Raw genomic sequence first — 21,796 nt, forward strand, 5'->3', positions numbered from 1 at the left:
GTATGCCGGCTATCGTTATAATGTATCATCATTGTTGCTTGACTGGCGCTATTAATAGATACGCTGGCAACGGTTCATTCAATAAATCGCAGTGCTTAGTTCATCCGTAAGATTACCTAGAAACGGTGAAATAAGCTAACCAGGTTCCCTTATATGATCCAATTTCTTTAATGTAATCAAGGTCCTTATGTTCCTTGGAATACTGATTTTGAGATCAACTCCCAAAGTGCATCCACTGCGCTTTTATCTATTTATAAATAATAGTTCTTTGTTTAGGCTTAGTAATTCTTATCTGCCACTTTGCTTCAAAAAAAACAAGATGTTACTGTTGTGACAATATAAGAGCCATTAAGATGCACAATGCTATGGGTAATCAATGATGGTTTATCATTCTATTTCCACAACAGTGTACAAAAATTAATTTTCACTGTTTGGCTACGTACTGGTGTGCCTGTTGCTTTCCAAATCAGTTATATTCCAACTATGTTGCATTTGACAGTTATTTTTTTTTATTATCTAGGCTTCGTTTATAAACATATTTTTAACAACGGTAATCCTAGATTTTTGTTGTCGTTTTAGAAAAAAAAAACATGCGCAAAAGGGACGTTTGTAATTGTACAACATGGTAAAAACGCTTGTTAATAATTTTTTGTTTCACGCTTGATGGGTTACTAACAAAGGTGTACTTGAAATTAAATAAATACTAAAATAATGCTAAAACAGCTTATTTTTTTGTAACGCGATAGTATATACAGTACGCAGGTGCTAGCAGTTTTTAATTTGCACTTTTCTCTATTATTATATTCAATAGGACCACCCACTCATTTTTAAAAGAAAACCAAGGCCTATAGATGTTAAGATACCAGTATTGTAGGGTTATCGAAAAAAAATTCATAATAATGTAATGGTTAAAAATCGCATGCAAAATTTGCATGCTTTCAACACCTAAGATGTATTTAAAAAGTTCAAAAAGGGAAATTGTATTACGGTAAGTTAAAGCAGGAAGTACACATATTCTGGAAATATTAAATAACCTTGTATAGTTCAATACTTACTTAGTACTTAGCACGAATTCAGAAAAAAATAATTAGAATATCACCACCGCGGATAACTTTCTTTACTGTTTATTGATACTTTTTTTACATAAAACAAATAAGCTACAGACATTAATGTCACAACATAACTTGTTAGCAATCTGAAGATACATTAATAGGATTAGTGTGCATGAGGGAGATGGCTAAAGTATGAATTGAAGAAGAAAATGTATACTACTTTTCAGTGGAAAATAATCTACCTTGTTTGTAAAGGTATTCTTACCGTGATTTTTTTTTTACTTGAATGGATAGAACCTTTCCATATGAATATAGCCAAACTGGAAAAAACTGCTTCGAAATTACCTATGTGATTATAGGCTCCGTCCCGGATTTTCGGTGAGTGCCTTTAACTTCGTTGTTTTCGAATCGACAACGCGCATTGGTTTATATAGGACCATTGTTGTACCACATGATAGAACACGTGGAATGATTGAAGGGAAAATTACTATGCTGTATTGTACGCCACAGTAACATAGTTGCCATTTATTTGAGAAAACCATTAGTGCAATCAATGCGACTTTGATTTTACTTCTTAATATCAATGTAAATTCAGTTGGATTATTAAGGTAGGACATGAGAAATAACTGAAAGTGACAAGCGTTGAAAACGAGATATATTAGCGATAGTGATTTATCTATTTAGTTGATATAAAAGACATAGAAGAATAGATATTCATGGGTATATATGCATATGGATATGTATACAGATTTTGAAATGCGAATAAAGGCTTTAATTAATATGTAGGTTGATACGTCACACATATGTCTTCAGCGCCGTCGTATTTAATTTACAAATGTGAGTTAAGACCTCATTCCTTCATCGAAATGTAAATCTGTTGATGACTATTCCCAATAAGCCTTTTTTGATTTACAATTAAATATCAATTAGCAGATTTGTGAAATCTGCTAATTGATATTTAATTGTAAATTTAATTGTGAACTATTATGTATAGCTATATGGCGTGTGTAGAGTCGTTTCGTTGGGTACACAGTTAATCCAAACTTCAAAAAAAAAAAAAGAACACAGATGGTATACGGTTATGCATAAACTATATTTAGATTTAACACAGCATAGGTTCTAAATACATGTTAGGTCATCGTCATGGTTCGATTCACAATACGCCTTTATCTCTGGATAAACGAATATGTTTTGTTACGTGCATTCCGACGGGCCGCTCTGATGTAAACCTGGCAAAAAAACCCCATTCGATAAACAACAGAGTCATTCGCGATTGGCAAATTTGACTGGCTCGAGTACCGATGAACTTTCCTTACTGAAGTCATCCATCTTGGGCTCCAATTTACTTAGTCTCTTGACGTCTATCTAAAAGATGTGAACAAAGGTGTTTGTTAAGTAAGCCGATGCCCGCACATTTCTATGCAGAAATATATCCTTAAGAAAAAAAATCTTTTGGACATCGTCGCATCGTTTTATTTGTGTGTATTTTTTTTTTTAATGAAATGTTATATACTGATCTTTAACGTTTTGTGCACTGTTTTCGTTGTATTATCGTAATGTCGTAAAGCTTTCTGAGACGTGGTGCCGTCTTTGATTGTGATTTTGCTTGATTTTTATTCGATTGCGGCCACGCGTTAATCCCGTCGGGACTCATCTTTATTATTTCATTGGCCCGTGTGTTGCCTTACATATGGTAGTAGCAATGAATTGCTAAAATCTATTATAATAAATAATATAATATATAATAAAAAAATATGGGGCGCATTCCGGTTTTTATGATTAACTTATTTGTGTTATAGAGTTTACCCAACAGAGTAATGTCGATAGTGCGACAAATTCTAGTAATAATTAGATTTCCACAGTATTCCATATCTTACTGTATATGCCTGTACGTGTTTGTCTGTTGATATGTATATTGATGAAGTAACCTCATGGGCCAAATGATCTGATCAAGCTAATATATATATATATTCTTTTTCCGTTCACGGTTGTAGAATAGACTGATTCGGCATTTATTTAAGATGATGCAATGAGATAGTTCTTACCTCAGATTTTTGTGGGCCTGAAATTTGCCGCTTTGCTGGTCGAGGCCATTAACAATAATGTTCGTATGTGCCGTTAGGATTTCGGGCCACTGGTAACCGTTACGTACATAAATACTGCTTTCCTCTTTAATTTTTGTGGGCCGATTTTGACGACACCAAATAATTTTAGCATTTTTTGGATATAGATGAAGTGTTAACGGTCGTCGGTCATTCCGTGTCGTCCTAGTAGGAGCGAGCAGCGTTACTACTCGAAGAAGTATTCTGCTCTTTGCTTTTTGCCTGCATAGAGCCAACGCGCAGTTGAATTATTTACATGATAGACAACGGGCCTTACAACCCCGCTGCCATGTCATAGTACTCAATTGATGGAGTATAGTGATAGGTATGGATAATGACATACAATTTATACCTAGTGGTAAATGTTTTGTTCAAATATTAAGTATATTACGAGGTCAGCGTGTATAGCAAGCTAATTTTTACTGAGCTGAGCGTCCAGCCAGTAACGCAATGTTGGCAGAAAAATATGTTAAGATAAGATTGCGTACTTTTTTGAAGAAGTAACTTGTGGAAAGGGTTTTATCACCTAAAAACTGGACACACGCTTAGGAACTTTTACAATAGCAACAACTTATAGTAGTCTTCTTTCTTTCCATTTCACTAAAATTTGGTACATGTTTATTGTGCTAATCAAAAGTTAAATGTAGGTACATTAAAAATACCTCCTGAGTTGTATTGTCAACTATGATAATCTGACGCAAAAATACGCGCATAAATACTCGATAGTTGGGATTATGATATCCCACATTAAGCTACTCATCGCCTTTAATACAAGGTAAAATCTCACTATAGACACACCGCCAAGGACAAGACACCTGCGATCTAGCAAAAATGCACTGCATCTGTTCAGGCTTTTCCAAGATAAACTTTAAAATTATAAGTATATCGCTGCTAGTATAGCCCCATAATTAGAATATCGTTTGTGTTGTTTCACTAAGAAAGATAAAGGAATAATAATCTAACTAAGACTAAATATTTTAACTCATCTACAGCATTCTGTTATAGAGGAATAACTGATCTCGAATATGTTAAAATAAAATTTATAATGAAGAAACCAAAAAAAGACACAAGGAACCAAAGTTTTCGTATACATAATAGAGACGTGCTGTTAATATTTTTGTTTTTTTTTATTCGTATAGTTTTCGTGTTTGTTCGTCTCCTCATCTGTCGTAGTTGTTTTTCTCATTGTTTTTCTCCGTTAACTATGCGTCGCCTGTGTTCCATTCATTTATTTGCTTAGTAGCTTCTTGATTTTTGATACGCTCAGTGAAGTACTGCTAGACACTCTACGGTTTGGACGAAACATGAGTAGTCGATGTACGGCAGAAAAATAAACTTGTGTACTTTAAATATTTTAATTATTTCCCATGCTTTGCTCTTAATTCAGTTCAGCAATTGTTGTATGTGCTGCCGTCACAAATTGGTGGCATTAAAACCTCATTGTTTGCAAGCATCCTCATATCTAATAATACCCAAAACAAAAAGAAACGATGAAAAAATTCATTCCGTTAAGCTGCGTTCTTGAAAAATGTTATACTATCGCTATCGATATTCGTTAAAAATGGTGGTCATGATTATTTATAGAGAAAAATTAAGCCTCGTTAGGAGAATCTTGTTAAAATTGGCACCTCATTTACATGAACAATAAAAATCACCGCAAGTAAATAAGCAGTTGGCAAATAAAGGCAGTACTCAAATGACAGTTTTCTTCGCCAAGTAGAGTTATCGGCTAGCAGTTACTATTCATTCTATTTGACATTTAGAACTCTTACGGATTGATCAATTTTCTAAAGAAGTTAATATCCACATCTCCGTAAATACTTGACCTTTTCTTAGCATTAAAAACCTAACATGAAGTTGAATAGCCGCTACAAAGGCACAGACGCACCATGTATGCCTATGCGTCACCACTAAGTAAACATTATACATTCTCTAGTTAGAGTACTCGTGGTAATAAGAAAACGATGAACTAGGTATTCAACAACCGAACTGGTGTACTCAAAAATCACATTAAGTCTTCTCACTATTGCTTTTACCCGGAGGTTGGAGATACCATAGCCTTATTGCCGGGTACAAATCCTCATTAAGAGACTTGTGGCGTTCCCTGCACCAACAAGTGCGTAGGTACAAAGGCGAACTAATTGTCCGACAGAGAAATTTCTTATTGCTATACAGCTAAGACATAATAACATGAGTGATATCACAAACAACAAATTTGTGATCCTTAGCTTTTCTCTTATCGTTAACTAAACTTTTGCAAAGCGTGTTGCTTCTTGTCCAATGCATTATCTTGATATACTAGCGTTCTCCTAGAATACGTCATGTTCTATTGTATGCTTGTCGAGTGTTCTGGCTTACTACTGAGTAGTATGAATATGATCGTATGGGCCAAGAACTGATGAAAACCAGTTACCACGTAAACAATATATCATAGGTAGGATGAAAGAGACTATTCCGTATTATTGCAAAATGCTGTGTGGTTTGAGAAGTTAGAGCCGCAGTGCGAGCCAATAGATTTTGGGATCAGATAGAGGGGAAATGTTTGGAATTACTGAACCGGCACGAGAGTTGGTGCTGTTGCAGGGCGGGTTGCAAAAAGCGTCTCAATGACGCCCTCATCAGCGAGCGTGCTGAGGTCACCAAAGGTTCGATTATTAGCAGCGACGTTTCGCAAAATACGCCTCATAATTTTTCCTGAGCGAGTTTTAGGAAGAACAGGGCAAGCGTGGATGACATCTGGCGCTGCAAATGGTCCAATGCGTTCGCGGACCTTTTCACGAAGTCGTTGCGCAGTCGTCTCGGTATACTCGTAGCCCTAGGATAAAAAAAACTTGTTGAATTCTTACTTATAACTACGTTGTTCAGAGCGGTTTTATATTTATGTGTTTATTTCACATCAACGCACATCATCGCGGGAGATGCAATCATTAGGGTAAAAACTATACGGTGCGCGTATACTGACATCAAATACGGAACTTCTTATTTCAACAAATCTTGAGTTATAACAATCTACAAATACCTTTGCGCAAAAAAACGTTTGTGCATATAGAGAGACAGTTCTGTATTTTTCTTCGTAAGTCGTCATTCGATTACGTACCTCTTTGAGCGTGACAAAGCAGTAGAGACATTCTCCTTTTACTGGGTGAGGAGCTGCAACTGCGGCCGCTTCGGCAATTGCTTCATGTTCGATAAGCGCGGATTCGACTTCAGCAGTTGACAGTAGATGACCTGAGACGTTTAACATATCGTCCATACGGCCAGTTACCCAAATGTAACCGTCGGCATCGCGACGACCCCCGTCCCCAGTACAATAATAGCCGGGAAATTTTTTAAAATATGTTGTTTCAAAACGCTCATGATCTCCAAAGATTGTACGCATGATTGAAGGCCATGGTCTTTTGAAGACAAGGTATCCCTCTGTCGTGTCCTTTATCTCCTTTCCTTGCTCATCAAGAATAACTGCCTCAACTCCGAAAAATGGTAAAGTAGCTGACCCCGGTTTTGTAGCAATCGCTCCAGGAATTGGTGTAATCACATGTCCACCTGTTTCCGTTTGCCAGAACGTATCCACAATGGCACAGTTCTCATTGCCTACGATACGATGGTACCACAACCATGCTTCAGGGTTTATGGGCTCACCAACAGTACCAAGAATACGCAATGTCTGACGCTTGGAAGTCGAGGACACCAAGCTATCACCTTCCTTCATTAAAGCCCGGATTGCCGTAGGGGCCGTATAGAACTGAGTCACGCGGTACTTGTCAACAATCTGCCACAGTCGAGAGCCATTGGGATAGAAAGGGGTCCCTTCAAACTGTAACGAATGCCACGAGCGAAAAAATGTATTATATCATTAGATACCATTATGCCGCTAATCGAAAAGCTCCCTACTACCGTGAAAAACTCTAAAAATATTCAGCAGTGGTAAGATCAGTTGTTGATTTTTTAAAAAAGAAGAGATAGAACACGGTGACGTTCGTTTTATGTATATATCTATGTTTCTTCGGTTTATTTTTATATGAAAACATAACGTTTCCTTTCCTTTAACGCCATCGGAGCCTATTGATGGACCACACGCTCCATTGATGTACAAAATGTTCCTTCCAAACGACTGTAGATCTGCACTTTATGATTTCAATGATAATAATATTAATAAAGATATTCATAGATACTTCTTAAAGCACCTTACAGTCTTCTACACGATTATTTCGAGTTTTTCCTATTAAGTTTTGCCTAAAAGTCACACCTCTCACTCAAAAGATTGTGAGACTTCTAACTGAACGGAAACTTACAATGCATTTTTTCTTTGTATTAAAGAAGTCTATCTTCCTAATTTTTAATTAACTAGATTTAAACCCGCCTGCGTAAGAGTACGTTAGATTTTGCAGACTGTAAATTTTTAAAAACCTTCTTATTTGGTCCAAAATGGCGCATCGGATCTGGATATCGCACTGTGCACTAATTAAGGTTGAATGTATCTCGAACCGTGATGGGTATTAGGAAAAGAAAAATGCATGAACTCTATTTTGAGCAAGCTGTGAATGTTTTTTGTAGCATATAATCTACGAATATAGAAATAAGTCGCAAACTTACAAGAACACTGATGGCTCCATTAAGAAGAGGTCCATAACAGACGTATGAGTGGCCAGTAATCCAGCCTATGTCAGCGGTGCAAAAATACACATCGCCCTTCCTGTAGTCAAATACGAACTTGAAAGTGGTCGCCGTGTACACCATGTAACCCGAGGTAGTATGCACGATACCCTTTGGTTTACCGGTCGATCCACTATGAAACATAAAGAAAGAAATATTAGAAATTATACCCCACCAAAATTAAGAAACATTTGGCTAATATAGCATACATGGTAATTTGTAATGATTAAGATAGATTAGAGATATGAGGGCGACCCTCTTAGTTGGTTTGGATTTCCAAATAATAGCTACGCTTCGAAAATCTTTCTTCATACCTATATCGTAGTGTTTGAGGATTTTCGAAATATGTTTGCGTTTTTATTTCATGTCTTGACGTATTGTGAACAAAAATAGAGGACCATTCACAATCGCCATTGAAATATATATAATTTATGACAGGACTTTTGGACTGGCACAATATGTTCTTTAGGATAGAAAACAGGATGCTCACAATAACCTCTGCTTCTTGAAAACTCTTTTTGATGTCTGAGTCGTAATTTAGCCAACTAACAAAACTGAGCTTCAACTCCCGGATTCGGCGTCACCATAAATATGCAACATCTATTTAATATCATATACCATACACTATTTATTAGTAGCGGTTAATCATACAAATGATCAATTACCTCATTTACATATATTTCAGTGCACATGTAGCGTAGAGACCTGTTATCTATTAAATGACGATATGTATCATATATAGAGAAAAACTTACCTCGTATACAGAAGAAAAAGGGGGTCTTCCGAATCCACCCATTCAGGCTCGCAGATGTCCTTGTGTTTTGCAACCTCGTCATGGTACCAACTGCTGATGGGGCTTAAGCTTACCTTGAAAGGGCCATAGGGTCGTTTGCCTTCAATCGAGAGTGCTGTAGAATCCGGAGCGGGAGACAGATGTCGTACTACAATGCAACTTTCCACCTCGTGCGCCCTGCAGTAAATAATTTATCACGGTGGAAGACACACATTGTAATAATAGACGATTCGCATTCGTGGCTAAAGAAAAACAATTCGCTTACTTCAATAAATATCGCTAAAGGCGCTAAAATCGAATTATTTCGCTTGAAATTTTACGAATTTCAGCACTGCAATACTTACACTAACGATGCTTTGTCAATTGCTTCCTCCACAATTTTCTTAAGATTGATTAGCTTGTTTCCTCTCCATACACCATCACAGGTAACGACAACCTTAGCACGAGCATCCACAACACGCTCAGCAAACGCGTCCGCCGAGAAACCAGCGAACACAATCGAGTGTATAGCGCCAATACGTGCGCATGCCAACATAGTGACAACCAACTCGGGTATCATCGGCATATAGATTGCAACGCGGTCACCTTTCTTAACGCCTTAAATATAACAATTCATAAAGAATTGTGATTCCACGCAGAGATACGAAAAATGGTGCAAATAAAGACGTCTGTCGTTTTTAGGAAGTTAAATCGTGAGAGGCTGCTTCAATAAAATACTGGCGTCGTAGACGAGAAGTGCTCCTTCCTTACCTCTTAGTTTTAAGTTAATCACCCAGGTACCAATAAACCAGAATTTTTTTAGTCACTTATTTATAGCACGCGATCCCGAATTTGATACTGATGAGGTATAATGTTGCTCTAGTTGATTCCAATGCATCGTGCAATAAGAGCACTCAAAGGTAATATATAAACTTCCGTTATTTTGGGATCCTTGCAATTTCGATACTACTTAAACAGACGCATCAATTATTTTCAACCTTATATGTTAACTGTTGTGTTGATTCAAACGGCACGTAGCAACTGTTCAAGGATGGCTTATGTGATACCTAACCACAAGGAATACTGTTCAAAAGCTTCACAAATGACAATGCTGCTTATAGAAATTCAAATTGGAAAACTCTCTACATTGATCAGTATTGAGATACCGCAAGTTCTGGTGAAAACTAGTTCAATTAATTCTGGAATATCTGTGCACTTTTCCAGAGTAAAAAAGCATGAGGCCGTTGGTACATCAATCATAGTGTTACGGGTCCGTAAAATTGAATGAAATACTCGTTTCAGATATACTTACCCTTTGCTCTCAGAACGTTGGCCATGCGACACACCTGTTGAAGTAACTGTCCGTATGTAAGAGTCTTAGTATCTTCTGGATCATTTCCTTCCCTGAAAGAAGCCACAATGTAGTGTTGCCGGATTTACAGTATATATAATATTGAAACTTTTACTCTATATACACACACTTAACTACCAGATATTTTTTTAGTTATTTACCGCAGATTATTAGTATAGAATATAGATTTTTGAAGTACTCTAAACGCTTCTCGTCCTTTCAAAGCGGTTTCTGAGTGAGAAAGACTAGCTTGAATTAGCTTCACTTAAGTACCATACAAAATAAGTGATTGGCAAACATCAGAAAATCAAACGTAGAAACAATTCGAATGATTTTTCATGTTTCTTGCACTCGTGAAATGTTTGTGATTAAATATTATTTTGGTAAGAGATTGTTGACAGAAAGGACTTGCTGAAGATCACGTCTCTTGAACCATCAAGGTACTTTTAAAAAACTGTTTATATCAATTTAGCCGTAAGTCCACGAAAACAACAGTACCAGAGTACCACTTTTGTAATTTCAATCTTTATAATACACTGGTATTATGAACATTAAAAATAGCCATTTTAGATATATAAATTCAATTATATAACGTATGCGTTTACTTACATATGACGTTTGAAGGGTATAACGGATTTAATGATTCCTTGAAACGAATCGTTTATCATACATAAACTGTGGGATGTTTATTCTTTGAGACTTAAAGCAAACATGGACAGGTACATGTCACAAAAAGTGACGTTAAGCCAAGTTCTATTCAATTTTTCGCATTCATATTGCTGAGCTAGTACCTCAAGAATTTAGCACATATAAGAATGTACTAGTATGAGTGGTGATTAATACTAAAATACGTACCAACACTTCTGGACAAAACTATATATGCACTTTTCTTGATGTGGTCACTAGGAACGCAGAAAGCCGCTGCCGGACGAGCACGCACAAATTTAAATACAGCGACGGAGTAGTGGGGAAAGTATCTGCAGCACCAAATTATACCCGGAAACTAATCTTCTTTAATCGAGGGTTAGCAAGAGGTAGGTAATGTCATTTTGTCCCATAGCAAGGGTCCATTTTAACGTCTATCACAAAGTAAGACATTTTGGCTTGAAAACAACATATATTACAGGAAACAACAATTTGATCAGCTAAAGTTACCCAATTGGGGAACAGAATCGAAAATGACACTGGGGTCATTACGCAGAACAATTACGGCACTCACGTCTAATTCCGTCGGCTTTTACTGTGTTGTTTCATGTTTGCATTCCACAATATGCTTAAGTATAAATGAGGTTAAATGAAAACAAAAACGGCCTAAATTTAGATCTACAGAGCGTGTTGCAGTTTCTAGTAGTAATCTGCAGAAGTGACTGTCCAAGCAAACCGGGTAAATAGTCTTAAACGAAACCTCAGCTGGAAATCGAATCTCAGGCTTCCCATCGTTGCGAGTTTGCTGCCCTATCCGCTCCCGTTACTGCATCGGCTATCGATTTTTTCTTTTTGACATATGTTGTATAATGCACTTCATTGACATAGTAAAGAAGAATCGAGTGCTGTTATGGATAGATTTTGCAAGTTAATACTAATTCACAAGATGTAATACCCAAGAAGCAGGGTAGAAGGATATCGTTTCGTAGTGTTTCTGCCATCATTCCATGCCATGTTTTGTCTTTTACGCTTTTCACCTCGTCTCGGCAAATCGCCTTTAATAAACTGCGTATCAGTATCTTCTCAGAACAACCATATGCCTGTCGTAAGCAATGAATACGAAGATACAATAGTTGAATCAGAGGAAAAAGAAAACGTCGGCTAATAGGGAACTTATATATTTGCCCCGTCCACTTCAACTTTTAAACCACTCCACCCCTTTTTTCCGCTTTCATCGTCCCTCATGCGCTGCACATCCGCAAACTCAGGTCTACCTGACCCTCTAGTGAGAACTCGCGGCACGGTGACCCAATGTAAATAGTGCTATTTACATTAATACCGTCCGAGTCACAATGATAATTGGCAGTTTCGCAACAAATTATGACATGTAGTAATAATTGAAATAAAATAACCTTTTTTTTTTACACAAACCTTAAGATTAAATTTAAACTTCATACCACTTTTATCTAAATAAACGAAAAAAAGTAAAATTGACCAATGTATACTATGGCTACATTGTCCATTATTTGGATTTGGAATTTTAGATATTACTTGTTGTGTTAATTTTATCGGCTAAAAATTCAAAGCTGTACTAATATATGCCGTTCAAAATCAAACAAAATATGAATTATCAATATAAACGCAACAGTGAAACGACAACAAAAGGTAACAACAGTTTTTCCAGGCTATGTGCTTCCATAGTGGCTTATACGATTAGTTACTTTTGCAAGGATGAAGACCGATATAGCGTTTGTGGGTCACCACCCAGCTTGCAGTGACAGAAATTGAAGCAAAACGATTTTTCACAAACGCCAAAGAATCGATGGACAACTACGCTGTGGATATACGAAGTTTACTGTAGCACGCTGTTTTTCAGCTCCTTGTTTCAAGTAAAGAAAAAACAAGTACATTGTCGTATTAACAAAAATAACGACATAAAACAGACGTTGTATATATACAAAGTACTTTTAATCAGTTGGTTTTACGTTGTCAGCTATCTATTTGAAGATATTTAAAAGCATATATCTTGAGAAGAAATTTATGTAAATATCTGGTGACCTGGCATCAGAATACCTTCGATTGATTCTTTATATCTATATATCGAAAGAATACTTTATATAGTTGACACTGTAAAGACGCGTTGGAGGTAACAGGCCAGTAGGTTATCGCAATATCAAGAAAGATTAAGTTAATGTTGAATAAGTTTAACGTTATTTTTTAAAGTTTTACTCAATGAACATGGTTAATATATTTATATCAAAAGACACAAAACTACACAGAACGCATGCCCGAACCCTTAAAAGTATGCGCCTTTTAAAATGTTTACCGCTATTTTCTAAATTTACTACAAATGTCAAACTGATGCTGAACATCGCACTAGTGGCCTCATTGAATATTAAGCTGACACTACCTTTGTTTTTTGTGTTCCGAATAAAAATATATCTTGTTTTTTGAACTCGCCTTAAGTGAAACTGTTAGGTGTCTAACATTAACCGACTCCAAAAGAGCTTGGCCCATTTATGGAGTCTTGTTCGGGATCTCATGATCTTCACGAATTAAGAAGAAATTTGTTTTATATAGGTTTTAATTCGCAGTAAACCAAATTAATCGATTCTATACGGTTATGCTGGAAATATACAGGAATGGGTAAAAATCACTTGACAGATTCAGCGTCTTTATGCACCTGTTAACGTAGTAGGATATTAGAATGCAAAACAAATAAGCTTTAAAAAATAAGGTAAAAAAACTTTGTGAAATCACTTTTGCCTCATATATTATACTGACGTAAAATGGAGGTTCTCAAACTAGTAAAAAATTTCTGCGTCATCTTACAGATAAAGTTTGACGATAGCATTAAGGAGCTGAGAAAAGTGTTCTCCAGACGGTATAGCTAAGTAGACAGATATACTAGTTACTACACATGCATGTTCTAGTAGATACCGGATGAATTATAACATGTAAAAACATACGACAACACGTGCTTTAAGTAACAGAGTGAATGAATGAGAAAAAATCATAGAAAGTGCTCTCTATTAATCAAAAACTTTTAATGCAGTGTTTCGTCCGCTACTAACCAAAAGTATGCGACGTTGTCTGCGGAGCCACCCTGAACGTGGACGTCCAAGCAATTATAAGCGATGTTGGTCTTAGCGCCCTCCATGAATTTGACGAACACGGATCCTTTGTAAACGTTGATATTGTAATCGAACACCTTACCCTTAACTGATTCTTTCCAGTAGAATGACTCGGAGAGCTGTTTCCAAAAGCCCTCGGGGTCGTTTATAGACCGTTCGTATAGCTGGTTATACTGAGCCCTACATTTGAGATGTGCGTTTTCGCGCACTCGATAGGGCGGTTCGTACATCTGGTCGGCCATATCCGTGCCCTGGACCTTCGGAGATGATGTTCCCTTTACGTGTGCAGTGCGGTTTTCAAAATGCGCTATCTTCTTAATGTGCTTTGCTTCGAACCTATTACAGCCGCGAGGAGTTCGGCAGCCTCGAAGTTGAGATGAAGACCCCCTGGCGACGGCGCAAGTTAACGAGCAGTGGCACGTACTTTCAACGTTTCCGTTTCTCACTATGGTCAGGGAGACACCCAAGCACAAATACGGGAAAATAAGATAAATATTCAGTTAATGCCCAGTAGTACGCACTACAGAAAGGTTAGTTCCTTTCGATACATTAACAAGACAAGGTTTACTGCTGGCCCGATGCCTAGACAGAAGGTTTATGTTATTACAAATGTTGCGAGGACGTCTTGGCTTTAACAGTAATCCGACTGACAGTGATGGTTCTGCTCAGAGCGGAAACGACCTCCTGGGAACCCGCCAGGGGGAGGGAAAGACAGAATTCAGCTAGCAGCAGCAGCAACAGTAAGGCAGCCGACATGCAGACAAGTCGACACCGCTCGGCTCGCGCATGCGCCAATGGATAGGCTTTAACCAACGGTAATGTGCTAATGCTTCTGTTACTGTTGCTGTTGCAGCCACAACTATCCACACTTGTGATGACGCCCCTCTCTCTGGAGCTGAGCAGAACCTTCCTGTGCGGATCCAACTAGGCAGCATTAGCTAGCTTCCTTGTTGCTATCGCGCATGGATTTTTTCTTATGATGGTATGATTTGAGCCAAGTGTCGGACAGAAGGAGCGAAGGTCCTACACTTTCAGTCAGTCAGTGACGTCATTACTTTTCATAGACGAATGAAGAAGCGAGAGAGTGGAAATTTCTGTATGTTTGCCATTTACGTAGCTCGGATTTCCTACATATTCGATTTCTCACATGTAAGTTTCTACAGATCAAATCACTCAATCCGCTGTTTGAGTTATTTGGCCTGCAGTAATGGTAGTGATGCCGCAATGATAGTACTATTTTTTTCTATGATTAGACGATGCCATCACAGTCGGGGAAAATCAGTACGCACCTGCATACGTCTATAGGAAAGAGGACGATAAAGGGAGATCCAGTAAAGTCCAGACGCGACAGGAGGCTAAACAGAATACTGGACCGAAATGTTCATTTATCCTCCGGTAGCAGCCACCATACACTGGTGTTACTTTTGCAGCCATAAAGGAACATGTTAAATCTTGGACAAATTACACAATACAGCATGTTGCACGTAGAAGCCTAGATGGAAATGGCTGGAAACTGGACGGAAATATTTTATCTATGTCATCTATCAAGTATATTAATAATGTACTTGGCAAATAAGCTTACCAAACAGACACACTATATCAAATGATGTCAATGAAGAAGGAAAAAAACAGTTGCTCTTACGACACACAGTTAACCACTGAGAATTGATTTTGAGTCAACGTAGCCTGCTATGCATCGGCTTGAGCTCCGCACAGGCTAAACGCTTACTCTAAAATTACTACAGTTTCCTGGTCATATCAACAATCATATATACTCTAGGCCGTATTAAAAGTCGTCTTAGCTATAGGACAGAGCTCGACTTATAACTAATAACAAAAAAGGGAATGGACAATAACGAGCAAGCAGTATCTAACAGTGTAATGCACATAGATACACAATCAAGCGCTGAAGACACCTGCATTTCACGCAGTGACCAACTCGAAGTGCCTATTAACGTATATCAACCTCTATTTACGTATAGCTAACGGTCACTGTTCCACCCATTAGACTTCACGATAACGTTACGTATAAGCTACCTGGTCCTCAAAGCCTTATGCTATTTTATTTAATTTATGTCTAATTCGCCTATGTAAATTTATACGTCAAAATTATTTCGAATTGCTGGCTTGTTTCGCGTTTATTATCTGTAAATTACCCAGTTATCGACTATATTAAGCAACGTTTGTATACAAGTATGCACGACTAGCGGACTAGAATTAATAAATACACACAGAATGTAGGCTTCCCAACGGGAAATTCGAAATATCTAAATCAATACGCGAACGTAAGAAAACAAAATGTGATCCAAGTCCAAAAAGACGCTATGCACGTTTGCCTCTACCATCTCTAAAGGTGATTAAAGAAAGTTATTGTATTAATAGTAGTTCTCCATTATTATGGAGTTAAGAGTAACAAGAAAAAAGGAAAAAAAATATCATAGTTACACGATATAATGTAGACAGTGCCATGATTTTCAAAATATTTTTCGTGCATAATAGCCATAAATTGTATAAATATTATCTAAAAAAAACTAATGTTTTAAATAAAATCATGACAGTTTGTTAGTAACCATATATCTTATAAAATGAACATCCTATTTTTTATGATCCGTTATCGTCATAAAATAGTCCAAAAACCCCCTCAAAAGCTTACATAGGTGATTGTGCTTAGCCTTAAATCCATACATTACCTATTCAACGCAGCAAATACGTGAAATTCACCATATTTGGACACTACATATACTGTTTGCCTATCGACGAGTGATAAAGAGGTGAACATTGAAGTAAATAGTGTTGCGCATTCAAGCTTAATTAATGTGCATGAAAACGACCAAGTCAAATTTTCTCTTTCTGCTTGCAGAACAGCAGGGCTTTATCACTTCCAGTCGCCCGAGTATTTAGCGTGTCCTGGCTTGTTGTCTGGTAAGAACAGCATTTATAAGCTACTTACAGAAGTACCAAAGATTGTAGTGGAAAGCTTATTTATACCGCTCCGAGAATCACTTATCACCAAATACAAACTTAGAATATCTGTACTGCATCTTCAGCAAGTTTCATTTTGAAGGAAAAAGAGTACTCTGGTGACCACTTGGGACCAAAGAATCCAGAACCTAGACTGTAGTTCATATGTACAACAGAACAGCAACACATTTTAAGTATTGGGCCCTGCAGTCACGAAAATGCTCAATTAAACCAAAAGACTTTTTAGAACAGAACACTGCAATAATATTATGAAAAGTTTCACCTCAGGGAATATATAAAGGTATATATTTACAAGGCCAAAAGGTAAAGACATACCTTTAATAGTCAAGTGAAAGTAATTTTGACTTCACTTGAACTAACACAAGGTCTTGACTTAGACTTCCTTTTGGTAATACACTTCAAAGATCGTTAACTCCAAGCACATACATTTATTATTAGTTTAAACCCAGCGGAAAATCGTGTCGGTTGTAAAGGCTTTTGGATCATGGCCGATGCAAAGCAACCACAAATTATATCGTCAAAATTGAGGTCACCAAGAGCCTGCCGAGATCGTAATAGTGGCGCACGTACTGAAGCTTTATTTTATCAATTGCTTTGGGAAAAAAGTCGATGTCTTTAAGGAACAACTGATCCGAGTGAAAGCTATATATGTGCACTCAAATCCACCCTTACTCACAAAATGCACGAGAATCGCGGACCATTATTAAGGCGGCTGGGTTTGTTTGTTATGAAAAATTTATCTGCAACAATTCGGTGGAATAGTAAGGACAGTGGGATGACTTATTATCAAATTGAAAAACTGAGCTTCATACTGAACTACTGAAGCTGAGATAAAACAAACTGGTGCACACACCATTTAACAACTTCATACGTAACATCCCTAGCGATTTATCACCACCGAAACACTTATATGTTGATGCAATAAGAATAACCGTCTGCTAATCGATATTTGTTAAGTCATTATTGCATCTCTATTTTTTGTAGGGTAGGTGCGTTTTAACCCAAAATAAACTTACACTAATATTTATGAAGAGTAAATCAGTTTTATAAATTTTGGATACAAAATTATAGCCAACAATCAACGTTTTAGTGGCATACCTAGGCCGGCGTTCTACTCTGAAGGCCATTACGCAATATTGATTAGAACGCAAAAATTAAATGGATGAACCCATCAGTACATGTCGCTAAAAACAAGAAATATTATACGGGCGATTTGGTTAGGGAAAAAGTCATACTGACCGAACCCTCTAACCATTTTTAATCCGTTAGCCACTCGAGTTAGTAGTTTTTAGACCCGCCTCATGTACGGGTAGGCATCCTTCAACGAATTATTTTTCTACCTTGAACAAATAACAATAGAATGGCCCTAATAATAGATTCAAAGCATTTCAGTCCGAGAAAATAACGAAATTGAAAAAAGCGATTGCGTCGTGTGTCCATTTATCTCCACCTTTAGACACCAAGTAGTTTTCAGTTGAGTAAATAAAATACAGAATGTGCACATATATAGGAACTGTACAAAACTATGACATACAAAGTTGGGTTTCAAGAATGCACGCCGGTGTATACACTGAGACATGGTTCCCTCATTACCCGAACAAATTATTGCCCTGGAAGGTGTAAGTACTTGGGCGATTTAAAGCTCAGCTTCTAGAAAGCTTTTACCAAAACCCTTGCTAGACACATCAGAGTCTTAAAAATAGCAATCTTGGTACGAAATATTCATAAAGAATATATTTCTCTACACGGTCTTGGTTTCATCTCGGACAAATGAGTGTTTTATACATATTTATTTCTGGTCTATATATGTTTACCATGTAGGCTTACCGAGGATAAAAACAGATGTCTGACTGTCTTCTTTCTTAAAACATGTAATATTTCTTAGACCATAACGAAGATGATCCACTCGAGGAAACGGTGAATTATTTTTGCTCCTGTGCTAACAACCTTCTCACCGAGCACGTTAAGTGTGTCCGATATAGCCTTACTTTTCCGTAATGCATGTACAATCATTCATATTTATTCTCTAAGACATACCACGTCGAGTCATTTTCATTATCCCGAAATTGCACATTACCAGATATCATGACAAAATATAAAAAAACGAAACAAATATAATCAGTTCACTACAAGTGAGTCACAATATGATTTCGAAAGATAAAAACCGTCTATGTGACTGTGTGTGCTCTAATCTCTAATTTTATTTAACTAAATGCGAGTTTACTAAATATGAGAGAAGAGCATGTAACAATCGTTTGAATGGCCGTTTCATCAATACCACTCATTCCTTATATGTTAATATCTGTTAATTATTATTGACCATCGCTTGTGCATGTTGTTTTTTGTAATGCATATGTTTTTCTGTTTGAGCCCTTTACTAAACACGTATCATGTTGGTCGGGTGATTGAAGGTTATGAAAAACAGAATAATATAGGTGTATTTTTAAACAAATGGAATTTTAAATTACATTTTTTTGCCACAGTGAGAGCTCTGCCAGTCGGGCCTATTGTCGCTCTTGGTTAAATCTTCTGTGACATTTTTCAGTGAACAATCTCGATATTTGAGACAATAGGCCGTTAGTTTATAACAATGTAAGCAATAAGACTCAGAATTCTCTAGTGCAATGTTTGTTTGAGTAAAATTACTTGAGTAGTTCTTATGCGCTTTATAAAACCTGACGTCGTTTATGACGTCGTTTGTGTAGGTTTAATTTCACATACGACTATTGTCTTTACTACTTCAAGTTGTTAATTAGATAAATGAATATAATGGATAGAATTCACGTCTAGTCATAGATCCAGCATTCTAAACTAGTTTGCTTTACACCTATAATACCGTAACCATTTCGTAATTATGCAGAAGAAAAAGGTTAGAGAATAATTACCAAATGCAGATATTCTAGCACAGTGAACTCATGTTTTAATCTAAACGTAATAATACATATACTATCTATATAATAATACACATCTATACAACCCGCCCGTTTACTGCCGAGTCAAAAAACACCGTTGAGATGGTGTGTTTATTCAGTTTTGGACTCACTGCATTAATAGTCGTTTATTTACGGCAACAGACGTTCATATTTCTCATCTTATTTATCCCATGAACCTCATGAACGTTAAACATAGTTTGGCGCCTATCTTAACTGGTTCATCCATGATTTTTTCTTCCGCGTGCATGCAGGTAGAACCTAGTTCCGTTCATTGACCTTTGCTGCATCCAATCATAAATGAGCTGCCCATATGCATTCACTGTTCAGTAACTTATTCTAACAGCTAGATTCGTGGTCATGTAATCCGTATTTAATTTGCCAATGTAGCTCATGGCGTTTCGCCCGTAAATAGACGTACGGCAACGTCGTTAACCGTCCATCATTGCCAGTGTGCTATAAACAAGTTACAAATCAACTATCTTTAGAGATCAGCTGAGCACGTATAACATTTCGTATGTGCATAAACGAACGAACATTTGGATGTGAAGCATTGCTTAAGCCAGTGAATACTAATAAATTCCCGTATTTAAAGCTAAGTAAAATTTTACTCTTACCGCAGTCCATCGTCGATATCGGTGAATGAACTAGATCTTTTCTTTTACAAGATCACTGAACAAGTGATAATAGTGCATCCATGAACACGTGACAGCTGCTGCATCTACGTCTGCAAAAGCAACTGAGTCGTTTCAAACAGCGGATGTTATGGATTATAAACCGATATAAAGTGGATAGTGGAGTAGTGGAGTAGTGGCAAGATCTTCAGTAGGCTGATCGACGACGACAAGCGGTTTAAGTGACGACAAATTCGCTCTCCTACCTAAATGTATAAGCTGCTGCTACCGTATTGACAACTAAAACTCGTTAAGGAAGCGTGTGCTCTCCACTGCCCTCTTTCGTGTTAGTATCAACATCAGCAGCGGCGTCATCAGTATAGAGAACACAGGCAGGCGACACTCATTCTGCTCATCTGTTCGAAAGTTACTAAGAATCCTCTCGTTCGAACACTAGCTATTACAGCAGGAGCAATTCTTACACCGTTGCAACAGCAACGGCGCCACTATCAGAGCCATGATCAGTACGAGTGGTACGATGCTCGAACGAGGTAATAGCTACCGAATCTTTAGCTTGTATCGGCAGCGCCGCAGTCGCCGCATCATTGTAGCAGTAACGCGAGGGGCGCGAGATGCAGTAGTAGTAGTAGGCGCCACAGAACGAGTAGGGAAGCGGTAGTAGTGGTGTGGTACAGACAAAATTGCCAGCAACAGTTTATTTTTTGACTGGACTTTAATCATTCACAAAGCTTCAGTCGTGCTAGCGGCGCACTTCATTTTTTCTAGAAAAACGAGTCACGTAGTTTCATACGTCACGTTAAATGGATCCTTCTGTATTGAAAATTATTAAACGCATTTTGAGTATTATATAACAGGTTAGGAAGAAACCATCACACTTTAGGAGTCGAGTTACTAACGAAGAAGCTGCTGGCAGGAAGAAGGTTCAATTAAATACTTTCGCTTAATAAATTATGATAGGTATATATGAATAACAGATGGTATTGTCACTGTTGTGCTGTACGAAACGTCTTTCGCGGTAAAGGACTACTGCTATAGTTGTTTTTTACACATCTGATTTGAAAAAGCCTTGTTATGCGTTGATTCGAAAGAAATGGAAATAATACGCCCTTACCATTCTACTTCAGAAATACGTAGAGAAGTGAATAATCCTGTTCGATCACACAATTTCTTTGGCCCTTCATGAAATATAGAACACCACTGAAAACTGCAATTACAAGCACTACTTTGATGATCCGAAGTGAGTTAGCACAATAACAAATTCGATAAAATTAATTACAAACACTCAACAAAATCTACATGTATTTTGTTGCTTAGAAACACGATTTCCAACTTAATATAATAATAATACATTTATCACAAAACTAACATGCAGGTGGCAGCAAAAAATAATTAAACGAACATGACCGAAGCTTACAACGCCATGTCAGGTTTCACCCAAAAGACGCGTGGCTTGTTGCTTAAAACGACATATAAACTAATCAATATTATTGCGGAGTGCACATTCAGTGCACATTAACCGTCCATTTTGCATACATCATAT

At 37.3% G+C, this 21,796-nt stretch overlaps 1 protein-coding gene across 2 annotated transcripts; it reads right to left on the minus strand.

Moving 5' to 3' along the window:
* Positions 1–1,547: 1,547 nt before the first annotated feature.
* AcCoAS (acetyl coenzyme A synthase) lies at positions 1,548–20,794 on the minus strand. 2 transcript variants are annotated; one of them, XR_015312253.1, is made up of 10 exons: positions 20,239–20,794; positions 13,650–14,154; positions 9,892–9,983; positions 8,945–9,197; positions 8,562–8,777; positions 7,748–7,940; positions 6,252–6,968; positions 5,712–5,969; positions 3,098–3,376; positions 1,548–2,417 (listed from the first exon to the last, which is right to left on the minus strand). XR_015312253.1 is itself a non-coding variant. In XM_022838375.2 (9 exons), the coding sequence occupies exons 1-9, from the start codon at positions 20,246–20,248 to the stop codon at positions 3,320–3,322; spliced, it is 2,301 nt and encodes a 766-aa protein (XP_022694110.1). In that variant the 5' UTR covers positions 20,249–20,794; the 3' UTR covers positions 1,548–3,319. The 2 variants fall into 2 exon arrangements, 1 of the variants encoding a protein (XP_022694110.1); XM_022838375.2 differs by having other exon boundaries at positions 1,548–3,376.
* Positions 20,795–21,796: the final 1,002 nt, after the last annotated feature.

The sequence above is a fragment of the Varroa jacobsoni genome, unplaced genomic scaffold (assembly GCF_002532875.2).
Source record: "Varroa jacobsoni isolate VJ856 unplaced genomic scaffold, vjacob_1.0 scaffold_759, whole genome shotgun sequence".
In the NCBI taxonomy this organism is placed as follows: Eukaryota; Metazoa; Arthropoda; class Arachnida; order Mesostigmata; family Varroidae; genus Varroa; species Varroa jacobsoni.

Coding starts and splice junctions, on each gene's coding strand:
- AcCoAS (XM_022838375.2), bottom strand. Junction 9,198..9,891: donor CAACGTTCTGAGAGCAAAGG/GTAAGTATATCT, acceptor GTTATATTTAAG/GCGTTAAGAAAGGTGACCGC. Junction 7,941..8,561: donor CTTTTTCTTCTGTATACGAG/GTAAGTTTTTCT, acceptor TATGTTTCATAG/TGGATCGACCGGTAAACCAA.